Raw genomic sequence first — 18,486 nt, forward strand, 5'->3', positions numbered from 1 at the left:
AATTAAAATTTTAATATTAGATTTAATAAATTTTATAATGGTACATATAATTGATATTTAATTGATTGAGGTTACCTAATTTACAAAAATTTAAAGATTGTTTTATAACTTGGAAATTCAAATTTGTTTGATTTTTTTTTTCTTTTCTAAAATATCATTTATTTCAATTTTTACTTATTATTTTTTTTTTTTTTCATTAAGGAAATAACATTTTACATGTCCATAATCCAAAATAACACTTTTTTTTTTCCACAAAAATTTTCCAATATCATCCCAAGCTGGTTGGAGCCCAGCTAGCCTTCCAAGTATTGCTATACCTTTTTTCATATGTTAAACAACATACAAACACTAAGAACATTGATTCAAGTTGTGCGAAAACAATCACAACTCAAAAGATGAGCACTAAAATCACACACAAACAATAATTTTAAAAAAACCTCCATAAATTCAGGGGTTCAAGTTTAAGTTAAACCCTAAAATTCTCCCTCTATGCATCAAGGAAGAAATCCCTCACTCTTCTCGTACTCCTCCATGGAATCGAACTCGTTCGGATACTTTTTGCTTCCGTATGATTTGTTTTCTTCTCCAATTCCTGAGTTAATTTCGTGATAGTACCTTCCGTTCTCCATGAATCTGGTGTCGCTCATCCCTTGCTGCTCCGTCGGTTCGTATCGCCTCTTTCTGTAGCCATCGCCCTCGACATTGCTCTGGTACTGGTAATTTCTGACGCCGTTGTTCTCGAAATCGCTCTTGTATTCGGTATTTCTGTATTCATTATTGTTGTTCTCGTACTCGGAATTTCTGTACTCATTGTTGTTCTCGTACTCGGAATTTCTGTGTTCGTTGTTGTTCTCGTACTCAGAATTTTTGTGTTCATTGTTGTTCTCGTACTCGGAATTTCTGTGTTCATTGTTGTTCTCGTCCTCGGAAGTTCTGTGTTCGTTGTTGTTCTCGTACTCGGAATTTCTGTATTCGTTGTTGTTCTCGTACTCGGAATTTCTGTGTTCATTGTTGTTCTCGTACTCGGAATTTCTGTGAACATTGTTGCTCTCGTACTCGGAATTTCTATATCCACTGTTCCCGTCGTTATTGCTCTCAGATCTTTTAGGGCTTTCGAAATTGTCACTGTGTAAATTCGTCTGATAGCCAGATTTGTGGCTCTCCTCGTCCTCACCGTCCTCCGCGAGAATCTCCTCTTCCACGTCGGTGATCGTCCGGCTACCTTCGCTGTCGTCTGCATCACTGCCGTACAGACCGTAAGCATTCTGCGATTCGTCGAAAAACGGCGCGGGAGCTAGCGCTGGCGCCAGAGATGGAGATATCTCAGGCGGAACAGAGACCGGCGCCGGGGAAAAGGCTACGGGAAGAACAACATCGCGATCAGTGTGGATAAATTTGCTGAAGAATTTATTGACTCTGGCTTCGATTTGAACAGAGGAGAGGATGAGAAAAATGAAGGGGAGATGCTTGAACGTAATTGAAGCGGCCATAGCCATGGAAGTGATCCTGATGCAATGCAGAGAGGAAGAAAAAGGTACGAAAATCTATGGTTTGCTATGGTTGAACTTATATATGGGATTTACGGGCGATGAATTATGCGGGGATTGAGGGAATTAGAAGAAGGGTGTGGGGCAGATGAAACATAATGGTAGTGGAAATATAGTGCACGCTGCATGTGCTGTGCACTTGAATGCCCACCATTACAGGCCTACCTAATTTTTCTGCCAAAAAGAAAAAACACTCACTTTTATATAAAATTAATTAATTAATTAAAAATTTAGAATTCAATTACACTTTGTGGGAGGAACACGATTCTCCACAATGGTATGATAATGGTACATTTTGAGCATTAACTCTCATGGTTTTGCTACGGGTATAATAATAGTTATATATATATATATATATATATATATATATTATATATAAAAATAAAAATAAAAAACAAAAAGAATCTTCCACAGTCAAAAGGTGGCATTGTTTTTCCTTTAGTAGTTAAATTTTGCAGTGTAAACACTTTCTTGCTTTCTTATAGTAAAGAGATGGGTTTCAATTGGGCACCGAATCAATTATCAACAATGCCCTTTATCGTATTTCAAGTTGCCCAATCAACCCATTATCTTTGGAGAAAATTTATGCATTTTGTTCGGGTCACAAATTTAACCTAAGGCTCGAGAAAGACGTAAAGAACGTGGAGCGTGAAGTGCAATTAGATCCATTTTGAGGACGGGTAGCTAGTCATTCTTCTATACCACAATCGTAGTGACAGCAATGAATATGTACTCATTTTTGTTGAGGTTAGAAGTTTAAATTCTTGTACAGCATATTTGTTGCACGAAAAGAAAAAACATTAATAATGGCTATACTCGAACAAAGATATTGAATTTCAACTACTTTAGGTAAAAAGGGTAAGGGTATGATGAATTGGAAGGGGAAGATTTGGGTTTAGGGTTTTGGAAGAATGGTTGAGTAAAGTTGAAGAAAATTAATTAAGGGATCCATGGCGTAATCATAGGAACAACAACGACAGCTCTTCTTTTTGTAACAGTTTGTGTTGGCTTTTCATTGATGAGGGAGGGGAAGAAACTCTTTGACTTTTAGCTTTATTTGTATTTGAATTCAAAACTCTACTTTTTCAACTTTGAAAATAAAGCCAAGTTTGGTGGATAAGGATTGCACCACGGACTTTGGGCTTTGGGCTTTGGGCTTTGGGCCTTCTATGCGGATTAATAATTTGTCTGGTCTGGACCGGGCCGGAATAACATGGGCCTTGCTTTGACAAAATGGAAACGGTAGAGCCACTTGTCCACCAATGAATCCTCATGTTTTGGGCTTGGTTGAAGCCCAATAGACGAGGTTTACGGACAAATTTGGTCTTTTTATTTCTTAATCTTAAATTCGATATACTTCTTGATTTTAAACTAAAAAAATCAGCTTGGCTTAATTTGTCATATTTTTTTGGTCGGATTCTTATCCGATTTCATATTTCAACATCGGTTTGCATAACTCTCAAACAGTCTCATAATTAGAAAGTATAAATATTGATCGGATTGCATGATTTTCAGTTGATTTTTTTAATCTCTTAATTTTTGGTCGAGTCCATAAGATCCTACCCAAAAAATGGTTGAGTAAACTAGGTCGAGATTATAACATAGCCATTTAAATCCAGATGAATTTGACCTCATGTTAATATTTGTGCTCTCATTAATGTCCAAAGTCCTGTGCATTCATTATTAAGAATGACGAAGACTCACACTTTATTGATGCAAAAAAAATCCCTTAATACCCTTCATGCATTCACCGTGCCAAAAATTTCCAGTAGCTAAGATTTTAGGTCATTACCCTAATCCAGATATTCCCTCCAACCCTTCGTACGTAAACAATAACAAAATATTTCCTCTATATCATTTTAGGCTAACCATTAACAAATGACACAATATGCTATCGTTACCGTTAGTTAAACCATCGTCGAATAATGTAGGGACATAAATGTCTTTCCACTTGGTTGGTAAAGAGAGGGGTATAAATATCTTTTCACCTTTTTAATGAGGTTAAAAGAACCAGCATTTTGAAAATTAGCCCATTTTCATGAATGGAAACTAAAATGACCTATTTTTTGGAACTTGACAGAAAGGTTGCCCAAAGATAATTTCTGGAAGTTTCTAAAGGTTTTGCTCAATCGAACAATCCGAGCTTCTAATGCGCGAAATCCCACTCTCGATTCTTGCAGAACATCATCGCCAGAAAGGAGGAGGAAGTTCTGGAGAGGGAAAGTGAAGGGGGCAATGGGAATCGACTATTACAAGGTTTTACAAGTTGATCGGAATGCCAAAGATGATGATTTGAAGAAGGCTTACAGGAAGCTCGCTATGAAATGGCATCCTGATAAGAACCCAAATAACAAGAAAGATGCCGAGGCTAAATTTAAGCAGATCTCTGAAGCTTATGAGGTTCGTCTTTTGTCACTTATCCGAATAATAATCCAATGACTTTGTGTAGATCGATCTATCAGATTCTTAGACTCGACGGCGTTGAAATTTCATGGGGTTTGGTTGTTATGTCGTATCTTGAATGTCAATACCAATGGAATTCCTTCCTCTTCTTGTTTTTGTCTAATTCGCTGGATATTTCGGTTACCTTATGTTAGATTTGGTTCTGTTTCGATGTTGAATTTAGGTTCTTAGCGACCCACAGAAGAAAGAAATCTATGATCAATATGGTGAAGAGGGTTTAAAGGGTCAGGTGCCGCCGCCTGATGCTGGTGGTCCTGGTGGAGCTTCCTTCTTTTCCACCGGCGACCGGTCATCAACATTTAGATTCAATCCGCGAAATGCTGAAGATATTTATGCGGAATTTTTTGGGTCTTCGAACCCGTTTGGAGGAATGGGAGGGGGACCAAGGTTTTCAAGTAGCATTTTTGGTGATGATATATTTACGTCTTTTAGAGAAGGTGGGGGAGGATCCATGAGCCAAGCTGCTTCTCGTAAAGCTCCTCCAATTGAGAACAAATTGCCTTGTAGCCTTGAAGATTTATACAAAGGAACTACCAAGAAAATGAAAATATCTCGAGAAGTTTCAGACACGAGCGGGTAATCATCTTTCTTTGCTGTACTTCTACAGATTTGATTGCATTCCCTTGCGTTCTCAAACTTGGCTTCAATAGCTTCCATTAACTTGACTTCAGCTTTTGAAGAGTTTAAAAAGTATCGTTAGATTATCAAAATGGCTGCTCTTTTTCATTTTCCTAAATGGAATGTTGTTTGATAATGCATGTTTGTGTGGATATGCAATGTGTGGTCTTCAGCTTTAAGAATGCTACCATTTACTCTGGGATTGTTGCTATTCATCCCCTTGAATATTTGCTCTTGTGGGATGAGTTTGGCTAGTTGTCTGTTACCCTTGTGAACAGGTAAATTCATGTTTCCTGCTATTGTAGGAAAAATAGTTTTTGTTTGGTGGATTTCGTGGATTGAATGTTCATTTTAAGCTACATGTTCCCCCTCTGCTTCGCGGTATAAACACTCATCCATCGCCCTCTCGCTCTCTCTCTCGTTCGTTTTGTATGTACAGGAAGATTGTAACAGTGGAAGAGATCTTAACAATTGACATAAAACCAGGTTGGAAGAAAGGAACAAAGATCACATTTCCCGAGAAAGGGAACGAGCAGCCTAATGTAATACCTGCAGATCTTGTTTTCATCATCGACGAGAAGCCACACAGTGTGTTCACTCGTGATGGAAACGACCTAATTGTCACGCAAAAGATATCATTGGCCGAGGCGTTGACTGGTTACACTGTCCATCTCACCACCTTGGATGGGAGAAGTCTAACGATCCCGATCAACAATGTGGTAAATCCAAGCTACGAGGAGGTCGTCCCAAGAGAAGGAATGCCTATGCAGAAAGATTCAACAAAGAAGGGGAACTTGAGAATTAAATTTAGCATCAAGTTCCCTTCAAGGCTGACTACAGAGCAGAAGGCTGGGATCAAGAAACTCTTGGGTCAGTAATATTATGATTTGTTGGCTTGGTTTTTCTGTAATCAACTCAAGAACCACTCATTGCGAATACAGTGTTTGAAAGTTTTGCTAAAATGGGTCCATCTTGTTTTTTGTATTTAAGCAACTTTTTTGTTCGTAAATATGTCTCCTTAGGGCAACTCCAAATTAATTCTTTACCTGAAACAAGTGAATGCTGGAGAGATCTGATTATGGAGATTCTTAACTTCTGTAGAACTATTTTAGTTATCTCATATCATACCTATTGAAAAGAGGGCGATGTACATTCATTGTGGCGGTGACAATAAAGCTATTAAAATGACAATGTCTGTTCTTTTGTTAGAAAACGTACATATTCTTATTAATCATCAGCTTCAGCTTGCAAGATGAACATGATGGTATTGTACAATGACATTGCATTAGTCCTTAGGTAGCTATCCACTTCCATTTTCAGGATTGTGCCACTGCCTTTAAATCCAACAAAGAACACAAATCCTGTTTCAGTTACTGTAATCTGAGGAGGCGGATTGCAATTCCATATTATCCTCTATATTCCTGTTACTTTCTTCATTGTACTCCCCATCCATATAGTGTTCAACGTAAAGATCTCGTTCCTCGTCCATGACATTACCCCTCCCTCCATCAGAAAGATCATACTCTTTGTATTCTTCGTCCATGGTGTTACCCCTCTCTCCATCAGCAGAGAGATCATCCTCTCTGTCTTCATCTATTTCGTAACTTCGGCTAGTCGGTAGATAGCCAGCTTGCCAAGATCGAGCACGGCCATCTACCAGCATATCATCATATTCCACTCTACCACTGTTATCGATGGAAATCAACCTATCAGAACTGCTTGGACTTCCATCACTTCGTTGCAGCATCCTTGTGTTCTGATCATCATTCCATTCATGACTGTTGTCCAGAGATAATTTTGATGTTTCATTGATTGTTTCTTCAGGATGACCTCCCTCAGAGCCAAACTTGATCTTCCTTCCTGATTTTTGCCTGCTTCTAGCACTCCGACGACCGCGCCTAAATCCTCCCTGTTCTTCCACCTGTCCGTCCTCCCACATAAGCACCTGCCTTAATATTTTTCGGTTGTTGCCAGTGCTCTTATCAGATACAGGCCTCATGCTATTGGTTCTTTTATGTGATTTTCCACCTCTGATACGTCCATGTCCTCTTTTGCTATCTAGTTGTCCATAATCAGAGCTTGAGGGTCCAACCCCGCCATATATCAAGTTTGCTTCTTTGACATGCTCATTTGAAATTATAGCAGTTGCAGAATCTGACAAGGGCTAAAAAAAATAATGAAAGAATGATGTCAGATCAGAACTAAATCCAACAAACTTAGAATGAGTTTTTACTCGTACTACCAATGAACTTAGCGTTAGGAGAATAATAAGCCATGTCAAGGTACTACAAGTACTGTTGCAGGTTTGGACAACGTGAACATGCTCAAACAAGTTCTAAACACATTTGGGGCACGGCCCAAGCCCATCGCTAGCAGGTATTGTCCTCTTTGGGCTTTCCCTTCTGGAGTTCCCTTCAAGGTTCTAAAACACGTCTACTAGGAAGAGGTTTCCACACTCTTATAAGGAATGTTTCATTCCCCTCTTCAACCGATGTGGGATCTCACACGGCCACAAGTTGTGTAGCTTGTTAACTCGGTAATTGCTTCCCTATCTTGTATAATGTAAATGTGAATGAAAAACTCAGACCCGAAAAGTTGCAAAACATGTATATAAAATTGTATTCCCTCTCCCTCTTGCATCCTTCTAGTAACCACATTTCAGATTTGTAAGTCTAAACGTATTCACGTTGTGTCCCGTGTCCATCCTTCTTAGAAAGGGACAATACTTTCTACCTCTATATCTCAATGAAGTTAAGAACGCACAATGACAAAAGCAGTCTATTTGATTTAGTCTAAATTCAGGACATGAACATGAAAGACTCACTTTTATGTCCATTGACCCCTGAGCTTGAGACTCAGCTTTCTGCTGCAGACTGTAAGAGAGGGAAGCGTCAAATTCCAAAAGCCTCAATGCCACAGCAGCCGTTGTAAGTGGTATCCATGGAAGAACTGGTACTGTTTCAGGGAAAGAACTATGACAAGTGTAACTTCCTGGTGGGTTGACGCAAGCCAACAATTCATAGGTGGTCTCATAGTTAGACCACATAAAGTCCCGCTTAATGCCATTCTCCAACAGAGTCAGAATCTGAAAGCAAGGATGTTAGGAAACAAATGCAAAAGATTAACTAAAGAAATACGGGGAAAATCCCTTGACAATTTTGTGAATCTTCAAGTATAGAACCAACCAACAAATATCAGAACCAAGACATCCGGGAAATGAATACCATAACTAATAGTATAAAATGGAGGGGTGCCCAAGTAGGAGTCATATTGGTCGTGTTCCAATGAGTCCCAATGAACAAGGAGGCAACCGTCACTCTTGTAGCATACACATACTCTCGAGATTGTTGAACTTCCTTACATCTTATAGTTGTGGTATAACGAAATAGTGCATCATCTAACAAAATGATTTTAGTGGGGGCATGGCACGGATGAAAAAGGGAAAAGGTGATCAAGTGCATTTAGATATTAACCTGAAGAACGTCCTCAGCAGAGGATGAAGACAGAAGTTTTGAATACCATAACTAATAGTATAAAATGGAGGGGTGCCCAAGTAGGAGTCATATTGGTCGTGTTCCAATGAGTCCCAATGAACAAGGAGCCAACCGTCACTCTTGTAGCATACACATACTCTCGAGATTGTTGAACTTCCTTACATCTTATAGTTGTGGTATAACGAAATAGTGCATCATCTAACAAAATGATTTTAGTGGGGGCGTGGCACGGATGAAAAGGGGAAAAGGTGATCAAGTGCATTTAGATATTAACCTGAAGAACGTCCTCAGCAGAGGATGAAGACAGAAGTTTTGAACTCCAAGTTTTTCTTTCGATATCTGTCCAGGATGGTTGAAAAGCTTCCCCTGGAATGGAAACCTATGCGCCAGATAAGAAAAATGACAGTTGCACCATAAATGACAGTCAACATAAATAGTTTAAGCTACACTACAACTGAAGGGAACTCACCTCAATCAAAGTCAACAGCATCTTAAGTAATCTAATCCTCAAGGGGGAAGATGAACACCAAGATAGACCAATGTTCTCTATACGTTGGACCATGTGTTCAGGAAAATATAAGAAGATGGAAGAACGGCAGTGGTGGAAATTTTCAGAATAAATGAATTGATAAAGATCTCAAATACCTAGTAATTGTGTGCCCTGCTTCTTTCCATGTTTGTTAGCGGATAGAACTGAAAGACTGAAGCACTCTCTCCTCATCCAGCTCTCAAAATCAAGGTATCTCTTTAATGATTCGGTCGTATCTGAACCAGTTTCTTCAGCCTCACTTCTGAAGGATGTTGAACTTTCAAATCCATCATGGTTATCTGCATATACAGTACTACTAGGACCATTATTATGAGCATTGCAATGCTGGCCAGCAGCATCTTCACCCGTCCTCTGGCTATCTTGCAGTATATTCCCCCTAGTAGCTGTTTTAAAAGATTTTTCTAATTTTTGTAGCATGAGATGCAAATGAGATTCCCTGATCCCACGAACATCCAAAGAAGCTAAGAGAGCATCAAATCCCTGCATGGACATCCAATAGTTCAATAAAAATCAACAAGCAGAGAACCTTAGCCACGCTTGCAATCTTCGATAGATATGATGAACAATGGATCGTTACATCTGAATTTATAGTTAATTGGGATCATCCTAATGAGACTTTTTTTTTTTTTTTTGGGATGATATCGGACAATGCAGCAGCTAGTGAAATTTTGCTTCACATTCACTTGAATTTTAGTTAAGAGTGATGCATCAAAACTTTAGTTAAAGCATTAGTTATATTACATGTAAGAATTTGACATATAATACCTTAGGAGAATCGATAAGCCTCCAAGACCCATTATGCAACTCAACAAAAATTCTGCCATTACCAGGCTCATTTCGAGAAGCAGATGAAGTAAACTGCCAGTATTGATTACGCCTTCGATCCTGACCAAGAGGTAAAGACCTATACACATACATCTCTTCTGCTTTGTGTCCAATATAAGATTTCACTTGTGACCTTGACTTTTCAACCGCTACTACTGAATGTTGAAGCTGTGAATTATCTGCCTCAACAAGTACATCTTGCACTTGCAGTCCTTCCGAGGGGCAATTATTATGTGAACTATGACAGTCCTCTTGCTGAAAACCAGTGTCTAATGGTCCTTCTCTATTTTCTTCCCCAATATTTAGAATTGCACTGAGCCTTGTTGCATCCAATGACGACGTAGTTTTAAATTCAGACTTGTTTCCCACACTCGAAGAGTCATGGATCTGCAAGACGTACTCTTCTTTGATGCGTCGCTTGTCAATTTGCGCCTCTGCCAACATTTGCTTCTTCAAACTATTTGCAGCCTCTAGACGCTCCTGTAAGACATGGAATCCATAAGATGAAAGAAACAAAAGGACTGAAGGCGTTTTTATCAAGTTATGTCAAAAGTGCAGCAGAGACATACTTCAAGGATGATTCGCATTGAGTTTCCTTCAAGTGCCACTCCAATTAATGAACATAGTGCATTAAGTCGCTCCTCAACGCTAAGATCAGAATACTCTCCCTCAGTAAGACCCTGGACCCAAGGTTCACCATGATCACCTTCATCAGAAGTTGAATCTTCTTGATATTGACCAGTGCAAATTCCAGAAATATAAATAGGTTGTTCAACGGGAGGACTTTCTTCCCCCTTTACCCTACCTTTGATGTCCAGGATAGATGTATAAGGACCACCATTCTCCATACCGACTTTACAAATATCTCTAATCTCATTACATCCATTTCCACTTGCAACAGAAGTCATTTCATCTAGAGGGCATACTTCAGGACTTTGATGTTGTTTTGTTAAATTTCCTCCAGTGCCCAAATCATGAACTTCAGCATCCTCAGGAACATCAACTTCGGAGCCATCATCTCTTTCAGCATCGTCACCATCCAAAATCCCGCTTTTGAATGTGCGAATTCTCTCCCTTGCAGTAGAAAATACGGCATCTGCATTGCCAGGGTCTTTCCTATAGGGAGAGCGGACACAATACGTTGAAGGAGCAGTCCTTTCAAATAATTTTGAGTCTCTAGACAATGCAGCAGCAATAGAAGCTTCTGGTGTCCTGCTTGTTGTAAGATCCCGAAGTCCAGATTTCTTGAAAAGAAACGGCAAATTAGTAGCGTAAACATTAGAAAGGATGAAGTTCAGACGTTTAATTTTGACCAAGTACCTGAATTTTATTTGCAACTTCAACAATATTAAGACCTTTGCTTCCTTCAAGAGAAAGAACATGGAAAGCTGCAAATTTTACAGTTCCAGGAGTCAATCGATGCCTAGATTTGCGTTGATTGGAGAATCCCCTTTCTTGCATTATAGCAACAGCTTTTTCTGCAGCCAAACCATTGCGTAAATTTGAAATGATGTCTGCAGCATCATTACCCTGCTTTACAAGGAGCAAGAGAAAATAGAAATAGGAACCCTTTTTAATAATAATAAAAAAAAAACAGTATTCTTTTTTCACCTGATAAGAGATCATATGTTAAACAGAGACAATAAAAGAAAACAAAGCCTAGTCAGCAGCTTCCACATTCTTCAAAGCTGGGCAAAAGAATTTCACCTCATTTTCATCATGATGTGCTGGTTCAGCATTCCCCCCTTTCCTCTGTTGAGGACCTAACCCACCTGATAAGGCCAACTGTCTAAGTATCTCAGGCCATGTTAAAGGATTTAAATGTTGCTGCCAGCTGCATATGTCAAAACCCCAAGCATATGCCTGATATAGAGTGCCAACAACGCAACTTGATGGTGAACAAAGAACCATATTAGAAACATGGACAAACTTTAAGAGTAGTAATAACCACCAAGGAGCCTCACCCCTTCAACTATTCGCAGATGGCCACCTCCAGGGTTGGCCCCGCTACTCTGATTGAATCCTAGACCTATAGAGGAGGTTCTAGCAACATCCTCAATATCCTTTATGATGCATTTCAGAACAGCAATGTGTACTTCACCTAATAACCTTGAGTCCTGAAATATTGTAGGGCAATAAATGATGAGTATCACAAGGCAGATTCAAAAGTCGGGTTATAGATAAAGAAAGTTTTAAGACAAGAACTTACGTGATCATGAAAAGCTTGAAGAAACTCATCAAGAGTAAAAGGCCAAAGGCCAAGAACATCAGCAAAAGTAACCAAGAACTTCCACGCCTAGAAATACACATAACAGTTCAGCATTCATATCCTAGAAATACACATAACAGTTCAGCATTCATATAATAGATCATTTTCGAACAGTTTCTTCAATGGCAATATATGCCTCCCAGCCAGAGGGAACAGAATACTCTCATCAATTATAAAGTATAAATTCCACTCTCAATCAATGCTAAAAGAATGAAAACAAATAGAACACCTAATAAATCTTACCATGAGAAGGTTTCCCACATTCGCTTCAGATTCAATCCAAGGATGATCTGGAAAAGGCCTTTTCATTTGCACAGATTCAGGGGGAAAGTTTGGCCGCATATCTACATGTAACTTATGTCAATAGCTAAGTTGCTGAATAATGAAAAGAAGTTGAAAAGCCAAAGCCTACATAATGAAAAAATGACTTTGGATACTCAATTTTTCTAAACTGCTGGAATTGTCACTAAATTAAAGCTCACAAGTAATCACGTGTAAAATGGTCTTGATAGTCAATGAATTTAAACAATCAAGGAAGTTAATAGAAGCATAAACCTTTAAATAACTCCAAATTTTCTAAAGTTTCTTGATCAAGAGACATTATTGAAGGTAATCCCTTGCTTGACACAGCTAACTCCATGAGTTCCAGGCGTTCATCCTCAGCAAGTTCTGTTGATTCCTTAGCCATCTGGCGAGCAGCGGCCCTCTGATTGGCAGCTTTAAGCCTTGCTGCTTCTCTTTCCCTGCGCAGTGCTTCTTTCTGTCTAATTCTCTCAGCCTAAATATATATACATTTTGGGGAAGTAAATCACTTAATTAATAAAACAAGAAGAATACAATTAGCTATGGGCCACCAAACTGACTCTAATGGACTCTCTATGCAAGAACTTCTCTCTCCTCAACATTTCACGCCTTTGCTCCCTTAGGCATCTTTCTTCCTCCTTTTGCTTCTCACGCAACAGTCTTTCTTCTTCCCTTCGCCTTTCTCGGTCATGCCTTTCCATTTCTTTCCTTATCTGATCTTCTCTCTAGAGAGAGAGAGAGAAAAAAAGGTTGAGTTTCCACAAGAAACATGCAAGGCATAATTCACAAAAGATAAATATAAGACCTTTCTCCTCAGAGCATCTTGTTTCTCTAGTTCTTTCTGCATCTTTTTCTCATGAGCTTCAACTTCCCGTGCTATTCTGGCCTCATCATTCTTGTTGAAACAAATACAGAAATAAATTTTTATTTGTAAAAACTATAAAATTATAACATCTTCACTATACCTTGCTCTTCTTTTCAATCCATACAACATTGTTTCCACGAACGACCCTCTTATCAGATAGAATGGATGTAAATTCTGGATGAGCAGTTGAGTGAGTGCCATATAGAGGATTCATAGAAATATTTACAAGAGAACTCCTGCATAAACTATTATCATGCTCGCCCATGGAAGATAATAAGTTGTGGCTCCGTCTGCTTTGCTGAGCAACTATACTCAGGTTGGGCATCTGAACTTGAGAACAATAGCTGGAGGACATTTGTTCATGTCCATGCAAAAATGAGTGTCCAGAAGCCATCGGCAGAGTCCTGCTGATACTATGAACATTTGCATGAGTACCATACTGGTAAGATGAGATATCTCTCTCGTGTTCATCAGATTTTGCAGTTGGCTGTTCTGGAAGAAACTGGTATTCGTGCAAAGTCCTCCCAGACATCTGATGATGCTATGAAATAAAAAGGACAAAGGAAAGACACACCGTTTTAGCTTCATTTCAGAGCAAAAGAGTGATAATATGTGAATGAAAGAAGGAAGACTGACCTCAATCTGCTCTATATCTCTTTGCTTACTAACCTCAAAAAACTGTCCGGTTTTCTTCTCATCATCACTGACAGCAGTGACTCCTATAGCAACATGAAACACTCACTCAAGTGTCTGAAAACAATAATATTTACTAGCAAAAGCACAAACAGCAGTAAACACAACGACCCTGAAACAGATTATCCAAAATTCCTAAAGAACAACTGAAATCATGGACAAATAACCAATCTTACCTATCGGTGCCCCGAATGCCCCTGGTGGCAGAGGGTCAAACTCCATGCCAAGAATTGGTCCATCCTCCCTCAAAGCTTCTCCTAGCTGAGCCTCTACTAAAGCAATGGCCCGAAGCTCTGCAATAGATTGCTGCGACCCATAGAATCTGTTCATTGAAGGTAAGTTAAGGCCAATCCTCGCAACAGCAACTCCAGGCCTCACGTCCACTGGATGAGCATATGCATTTGACCCTTTCCCCAATCCTGAAGTGCTCTCGTTCTTCTCACCACTTCCCCCAACTGGGTTCACATCTGCAGCTACCGTCATGGTTGGAGAAGGCATCCTTGGTCGCTTAACTGGTGGCGGCTTCCGGTCCTTCAACCTCCGGTGACAGAACCACATCTGTAATTGCCTATCCGACAATCCCAGCTTCACCGACAACTCAGCTCGTAGTGCTTCCGATGGATAAGGCTCCCCTACATCAACATCAAAACAAATGCAATTCAAAATAAACTCAACAAAGGAACAACCACCATTCGTTCATTCCACAAAGAAAAGAAGTTATAACAAAGAAACCACACACCCATATAAGCCTTCTCAAGAATTTCCAATTGCGAAGCAGTCTTCATTTTCCTTTTGGTCTTCGTCGCCTCCACAGATGGTGGTGGCTTCTTCTCTCCCTCAGAACTAACCTCCATTGTCAACAAGACAAAGCTCCAATCCTCCCCCAACCCACCCAGAAACCCCAAAATAACAAAACAGCCAAACCCAAGTTACCACCACACAATACTCAATCTCTCACCCATTAAATTCATTTCATACCCGAAAAAGGAAAAATCCCAGAGCATCACGGCAAGTGCAAACAAAAGAGAAAAGCAGAGAGCTACATATCTTTTGGTGATCTTAAAGCATTCTCTCCCATTAAAGAATAATGGAATTAGGTTTTGACGGAAGGTTTCGTTCCATCAAGAGTGATCGATAGACGTCTCTCTCTCTCTCTCTAGGGAGAATCAAAACAAGAGAAGCAAGTGTGACTGAGATGTGGGCATGACTGGAAACGAACAAAAAATGGAAAAGAAGAAAAGGAAAAAAGGGAAACAGAACCCAAAATCAAACAGTAGTGAAAGCATAGGAGGGCAGTAGCAGTAGCAGAAGAGGCAGTGGCGAGTCAGAAGAAATTTCTCGCCATTGAAATTGATGTTGGAACTGAGATGAATAAAAATATAATAAGCGAACCCAGTTTGATTTAAGGATTAAATACAGAGAAGAAGAAGGAAAACAAAAACATTTGCCATTGCAATGCCTGTGATGAACCCAGCTCTCTGTAATCACAGTCATATTTTATTTTTGTTTTTGTTTTCTTTTTTAATTTTAGTAAGAATTAAAGTGGGAATCGATGGGGTTTAGGATTTTAAATGCTGGGGTTTTAGAGGATTCTTCTTCTTTTTTTTTTTTTTTTTTTTTTTTGGATTTGGAAGAAGGGGATGGTGGTATTTTGTTGTCAGATCAGATGCGACGTTAAGCACAATCTTTTGGGTGAGAGATCTTCCCCTCCTCTACTCTCTCTCTCCCTCTCAACTTCTTGTTGGGCTTTGGATTGGACTTACTTTCCGCCTTCTTTTGGGCTTTGGGTGTCCTTTAAGCCCATTATGCTTGTTTCTTTACAAAATTCTGTGTTTGGCAGAAATTATTTATTTATTAATTTCCAATAAACTGTTTCATTCAAAACTTCAATGAGGTTATATAAAAGAGATGTAACTCAACTTACTTCAGAAATGGTAAGATTTTTGGCACAAGAAGAAGGGTTTCAGATTTCTCTGTTTTTTTAATAATACTGAGTTTAACATGTTAGAGCCAAATCTTCTTCATGTAAAACCTGTTTTATTTAGATTGGAAAAATCGTACATTTTATAAAACCTTGTGCGATGGCTCGAATTCGTAGTCAATCATGTTTACGATAGGAGCAGTCGACAATTGAATCCAATTTTGCACATTATAAAAAAATAATAACAATATCATGGAGTAAACTTATTTAAGTGTTTCACATAAATTATTTATTTATTAATTTCCAATACACTTTTCCAATAGAAAAGAGATGTAATTCCCGTTCCTTCAGAAATGATAAGATCTTTGGCACAAGAAGAAGGTTTTCCAATTTCTCTATTTTTTAATAATACCGAGTTTAACATGTTAGAGCCAAAGTTTCTTCATGTAAAACCTACTTTAGATCGGAAAAATCGTACAATTTTATAAAACCATGTGCTATGGCTCGAATCCATAGTCAAGATAGGAGTAGCTGCCAATCGAATCCAATTTTGCACATTATTTTCATTTTTGTATCCGTAATAGTGCGAAAAGAAGGAAGGACTCTTGGAATATAGAAGCTGATATGGTTGAATCAATTTTCATTTAAGGCGAGTCTTCGCGTAGGCAAAGCTAATTCGGAACTGTCCCATGACTAGTAGTTTTAGATAAATCAAAATCAAAACTTATAAAATAAAAAAAAAATAATGTCGTGCACTTCTATTGAAAAATAATCTAACATAATTTTTTTTTAATAATTTTAAATCAATTCTTATTTTGTATAATTTAAAATTGGTTTGTTTTAATTTAATATATTTCGAATTTAGTTTTAACATTCTTTTCCTATGATCTTTCTTCGAAAATTATGCTACCTTGTTGATTACAAAGTATAACTCCAGATGTACATAACAAATATTGTTTCCCAATGAGGTTACTCTGGGTTACAAAACTGACTCAAAACCAAATTACTTAAGATAGCTATAATAAAAAAATTGATGAAAAAACATAATCAAATTCCAATAAACAATTGCTAAGATTTCAAAACTAAAAACATGAACATTAAATGCAATGAATAAGTTTACCGACTACTCTTTAGAGAAAGAAAAAAGAAACGTGAAAATTCAATATCTATAGAGGAAGGATGAAAAACAAGATCCCGAAGAGTTGAATTCGATTTTAAGATTAACCATTCCAAAAAACAGAATACATTCAAATATAAACAAAAAAACAACAAAGATTAAGTAGCACAACTATGAAAAACAAGATCGCCGAAGAGTTGAATTCAATTCTAAGATTAACCATTCCAAAAAATAGAATACATTCAAATATAAACAAAAAAAAAAAAAATAACAAAGATTAAGTAGCACAACTATGAAAAACAAGATCCCCGAAGAGTTGAATTTAATTCTAAGATTAACCATTCCAAAAAAGAGAATACATTCAAATATAAACAAAAAAATAACAAAGATTAAGTAGCACAACTATGAAAAACAAGATCGCCCAAGAGTTGAATTCAATTCTAAGATTAACCATTCCAAAAAACAGAATACATTCAAATATAAACAAAAAAACATAAATAGCACAACTATGAAAAAAAGATCCCCGAAGGGTTGAATTCAATTCTAAGATTAACCATTCCAAAAAATAGAATACATTCAAATATAAACAAAAAAAAAAACAACAAAGATTAAGTAGCACAACTATGAAAAACAAGATCCCGAAGGGTTGAATTCAATTCTAAGATTAACCATTCCCAAAAAAGAGAATACATTCAAATATAAACAAAAAAATAACAAAGATTAAGTAGCACAACTATGAAAAACAAGATCGCCCAAGAGTTGAATTCAATTCTAAGATTAACCATTCCAAAAAACAGAATACATTCAAATATAAACAAAAAAAATAACAAAGATTAAGTAGCACAACCATGAAAAACAAGATCGCTCAAGAGTTGAAAATCCTAATAACCAAAGAATTGACTAAGATCGCCCAAGAGTAGCAAACAAGAAAAAATGAAATGGACGAAAAACAGGGAAGCACGGAAAAAAGTAACAATCCATTAAACTAAATAAAATAACAAAATATTAAACTAACTAAACTTCACTGAGATTACAAATCAAATAACAAACAAACAAAAGTCGCAAAAAGAGAAATAGAATTGACAAAACACGATATCTACAATGCAAAAACAAAGAAGTAAATCAAAAACATCAAACAAAAGCAATCAGAATTTGAAACCACAAACATAAAAGATTTTTAATCAAAATAAACCAAATAAAAGAAAAAGGGGAAAAAAAAATGAAAATCAACAACTTCAAACTAAACACGGCATCAAGAAAGACGAAATCTACTGAGATTACAAATAAAAAAAAAAAAAAAAAAAACTCAAACAAAAGCCACAAAAAGAGAGAAATAGGAAACACTCACAAACATTTAGAATTAAAATACAATATTTACAAAAATTCACAATAAATTTACGAAAAAAAGAGAGAAAGCATGAAAAAAAGTAAACAATTGAACTGACCAAACACTATTGAAATTCTAGAACAAAAAACTCGTAAACAAAAGTCAGAGAAATAAAAATATGATTGACAAATCAAATAACATACAAAGAACAAAAAGATAAAATGAAATCAAACACTTCAAATTGAAGATACTAAACATCTCGTAACAAGTAATCAATATTCAAACAACAAATAATTACAAAGATTTTGAATCAAAATACAATGTAATGGACCTATCAAATGTAACAAAAATATCACAAATAATTAAAATTCAAACAAACATCTACAAACATTTAGAATCAAAATACAAATATAAAAATAAGCCACAATCAATTCTAAAATGGGAAAAAAAAAAAAAAACGACAGAGTAGCAAACAAGAAAAAATGAAATGGACG

General features: G+C 37.3%; 3 protein-coding genes across 4 annotated transcripts; 1 reads left to right on the forward strand and 2 right to left on the reverse strand.

Annotated features, from left to right (window-relative positions):
- Positions 1 to 223: 223 nt before the first annotated feature.
- LOC111811751 (uncharacterized) lies at positions 224 to 1,629 on the reverse strand. The gene has a single exon (XM_023698777.2). The coding sequence runs from the start codon at positions 1,494 to 1,496 to the stop codon at positions 495 to 497; it is 1,002 nt and encodes a 333-aa protein (XP_023554545.2). The 5' UTR covers positions 1,497 to 1,629; the 3' UTR covers positions 224 to 494.
- A 1,939-nt stretch (positions 1,630 to 3,568) lies between these two features.
- LOC111811748 (uncharacterized) lies at positions 3,569 to 5,590 on the forward strand. The gene is made up of 3 exons (XM_023698772.2): positions 3,569 to 3,947; positions 4,174 to 4,586; positions 5,068 to 5,590. Exons 1-3 carry the CDS (start codon positions 3,783 to 3,785, stop codon positions 5,504 to 5,506), a joined length of 1,017 nt encoding a protein of 338 aa, XP_023554540.1. The 5' UTR covers positions 3,569 to 3,782; the 3' UTR covers positions 5,507 to 5,590.
- Positions 5,591 to 5,721: 131 nt separating this feature from the next.
- RLT2 (Homeodomain-like transcriptional regulator) lies at positions 5,722 to 15,231 on the reverse strand. 2 transcript variants are annotated; one of them, XM_023698572.2, is made up of 19 exons: positions 14,367 to 15,223; positions 13,804 to 14,259; positions 13,571 to 13,653; positions 13,035 to 13,475; positions 12,875 to 12,964; positions 12,630 to 12,794; positions 12,322 to 12,544; positions 12,010 to 12,110; positions 11,707 to 11,793; positions 11,462 to 11,614; positions 11,205 to 11,360; positions 10,818 to 11,030; positions 10,067 to 10,741; positions 9,438 to 9,977; positions 8,768 to 9,152; positions 8,592 to 8,668; positions 8,397 to 8,501; positions 7,453 to 7,713; positions 5,722 to 6,792 (listed from the first exon to the last, which is right to left on the reverse strand). In XM_023698572.2, the coding sequence occupies exons 1-19, from the start codon at positions 14,479 to 14,481 to the stop codon at positions 5,995 to 5,997; spliced, it is 5,124 nt and encodes a 1,707-aa protein (XP_023554340.2). In that variant the 5' UTR covers positions 14,482 to 15,223; the 3' UTR covers positions 5,722 to 5,994. The 2 variants fall into 2 exon arrangements, 1 of the variants encoding a protein (XP_023554340.2); XR_015411962.1 differs by lacking the exons at positions 5,722 to 6,792; positions 7,453 to 7,713 and adding exons at positions 7,837 to 8,025; positions 8,102 to 8,320 and having other exon boundaries at positions 14,367 to 15,231.
- Positions 15,232 to 18,486: the final 3,255 nt, after the last annotated feature.

The sequence above is a fragment of the Cucurbita pepo genome, chromosome 15 (genome assembly GCF_057944985.1).
Source record: "Cucurbita pepo subsp. pepo isolate OVF chromosome 15, ASM5794498v1, whole genome shotgun sequence".
Lineage (NCBI taxonomy): Eukaryota > Viridiplantae > Streptophyta > Magnoliopsida > Cucurbitales > Cucurbitaceae > Cucurbita > Cucurbita pepo.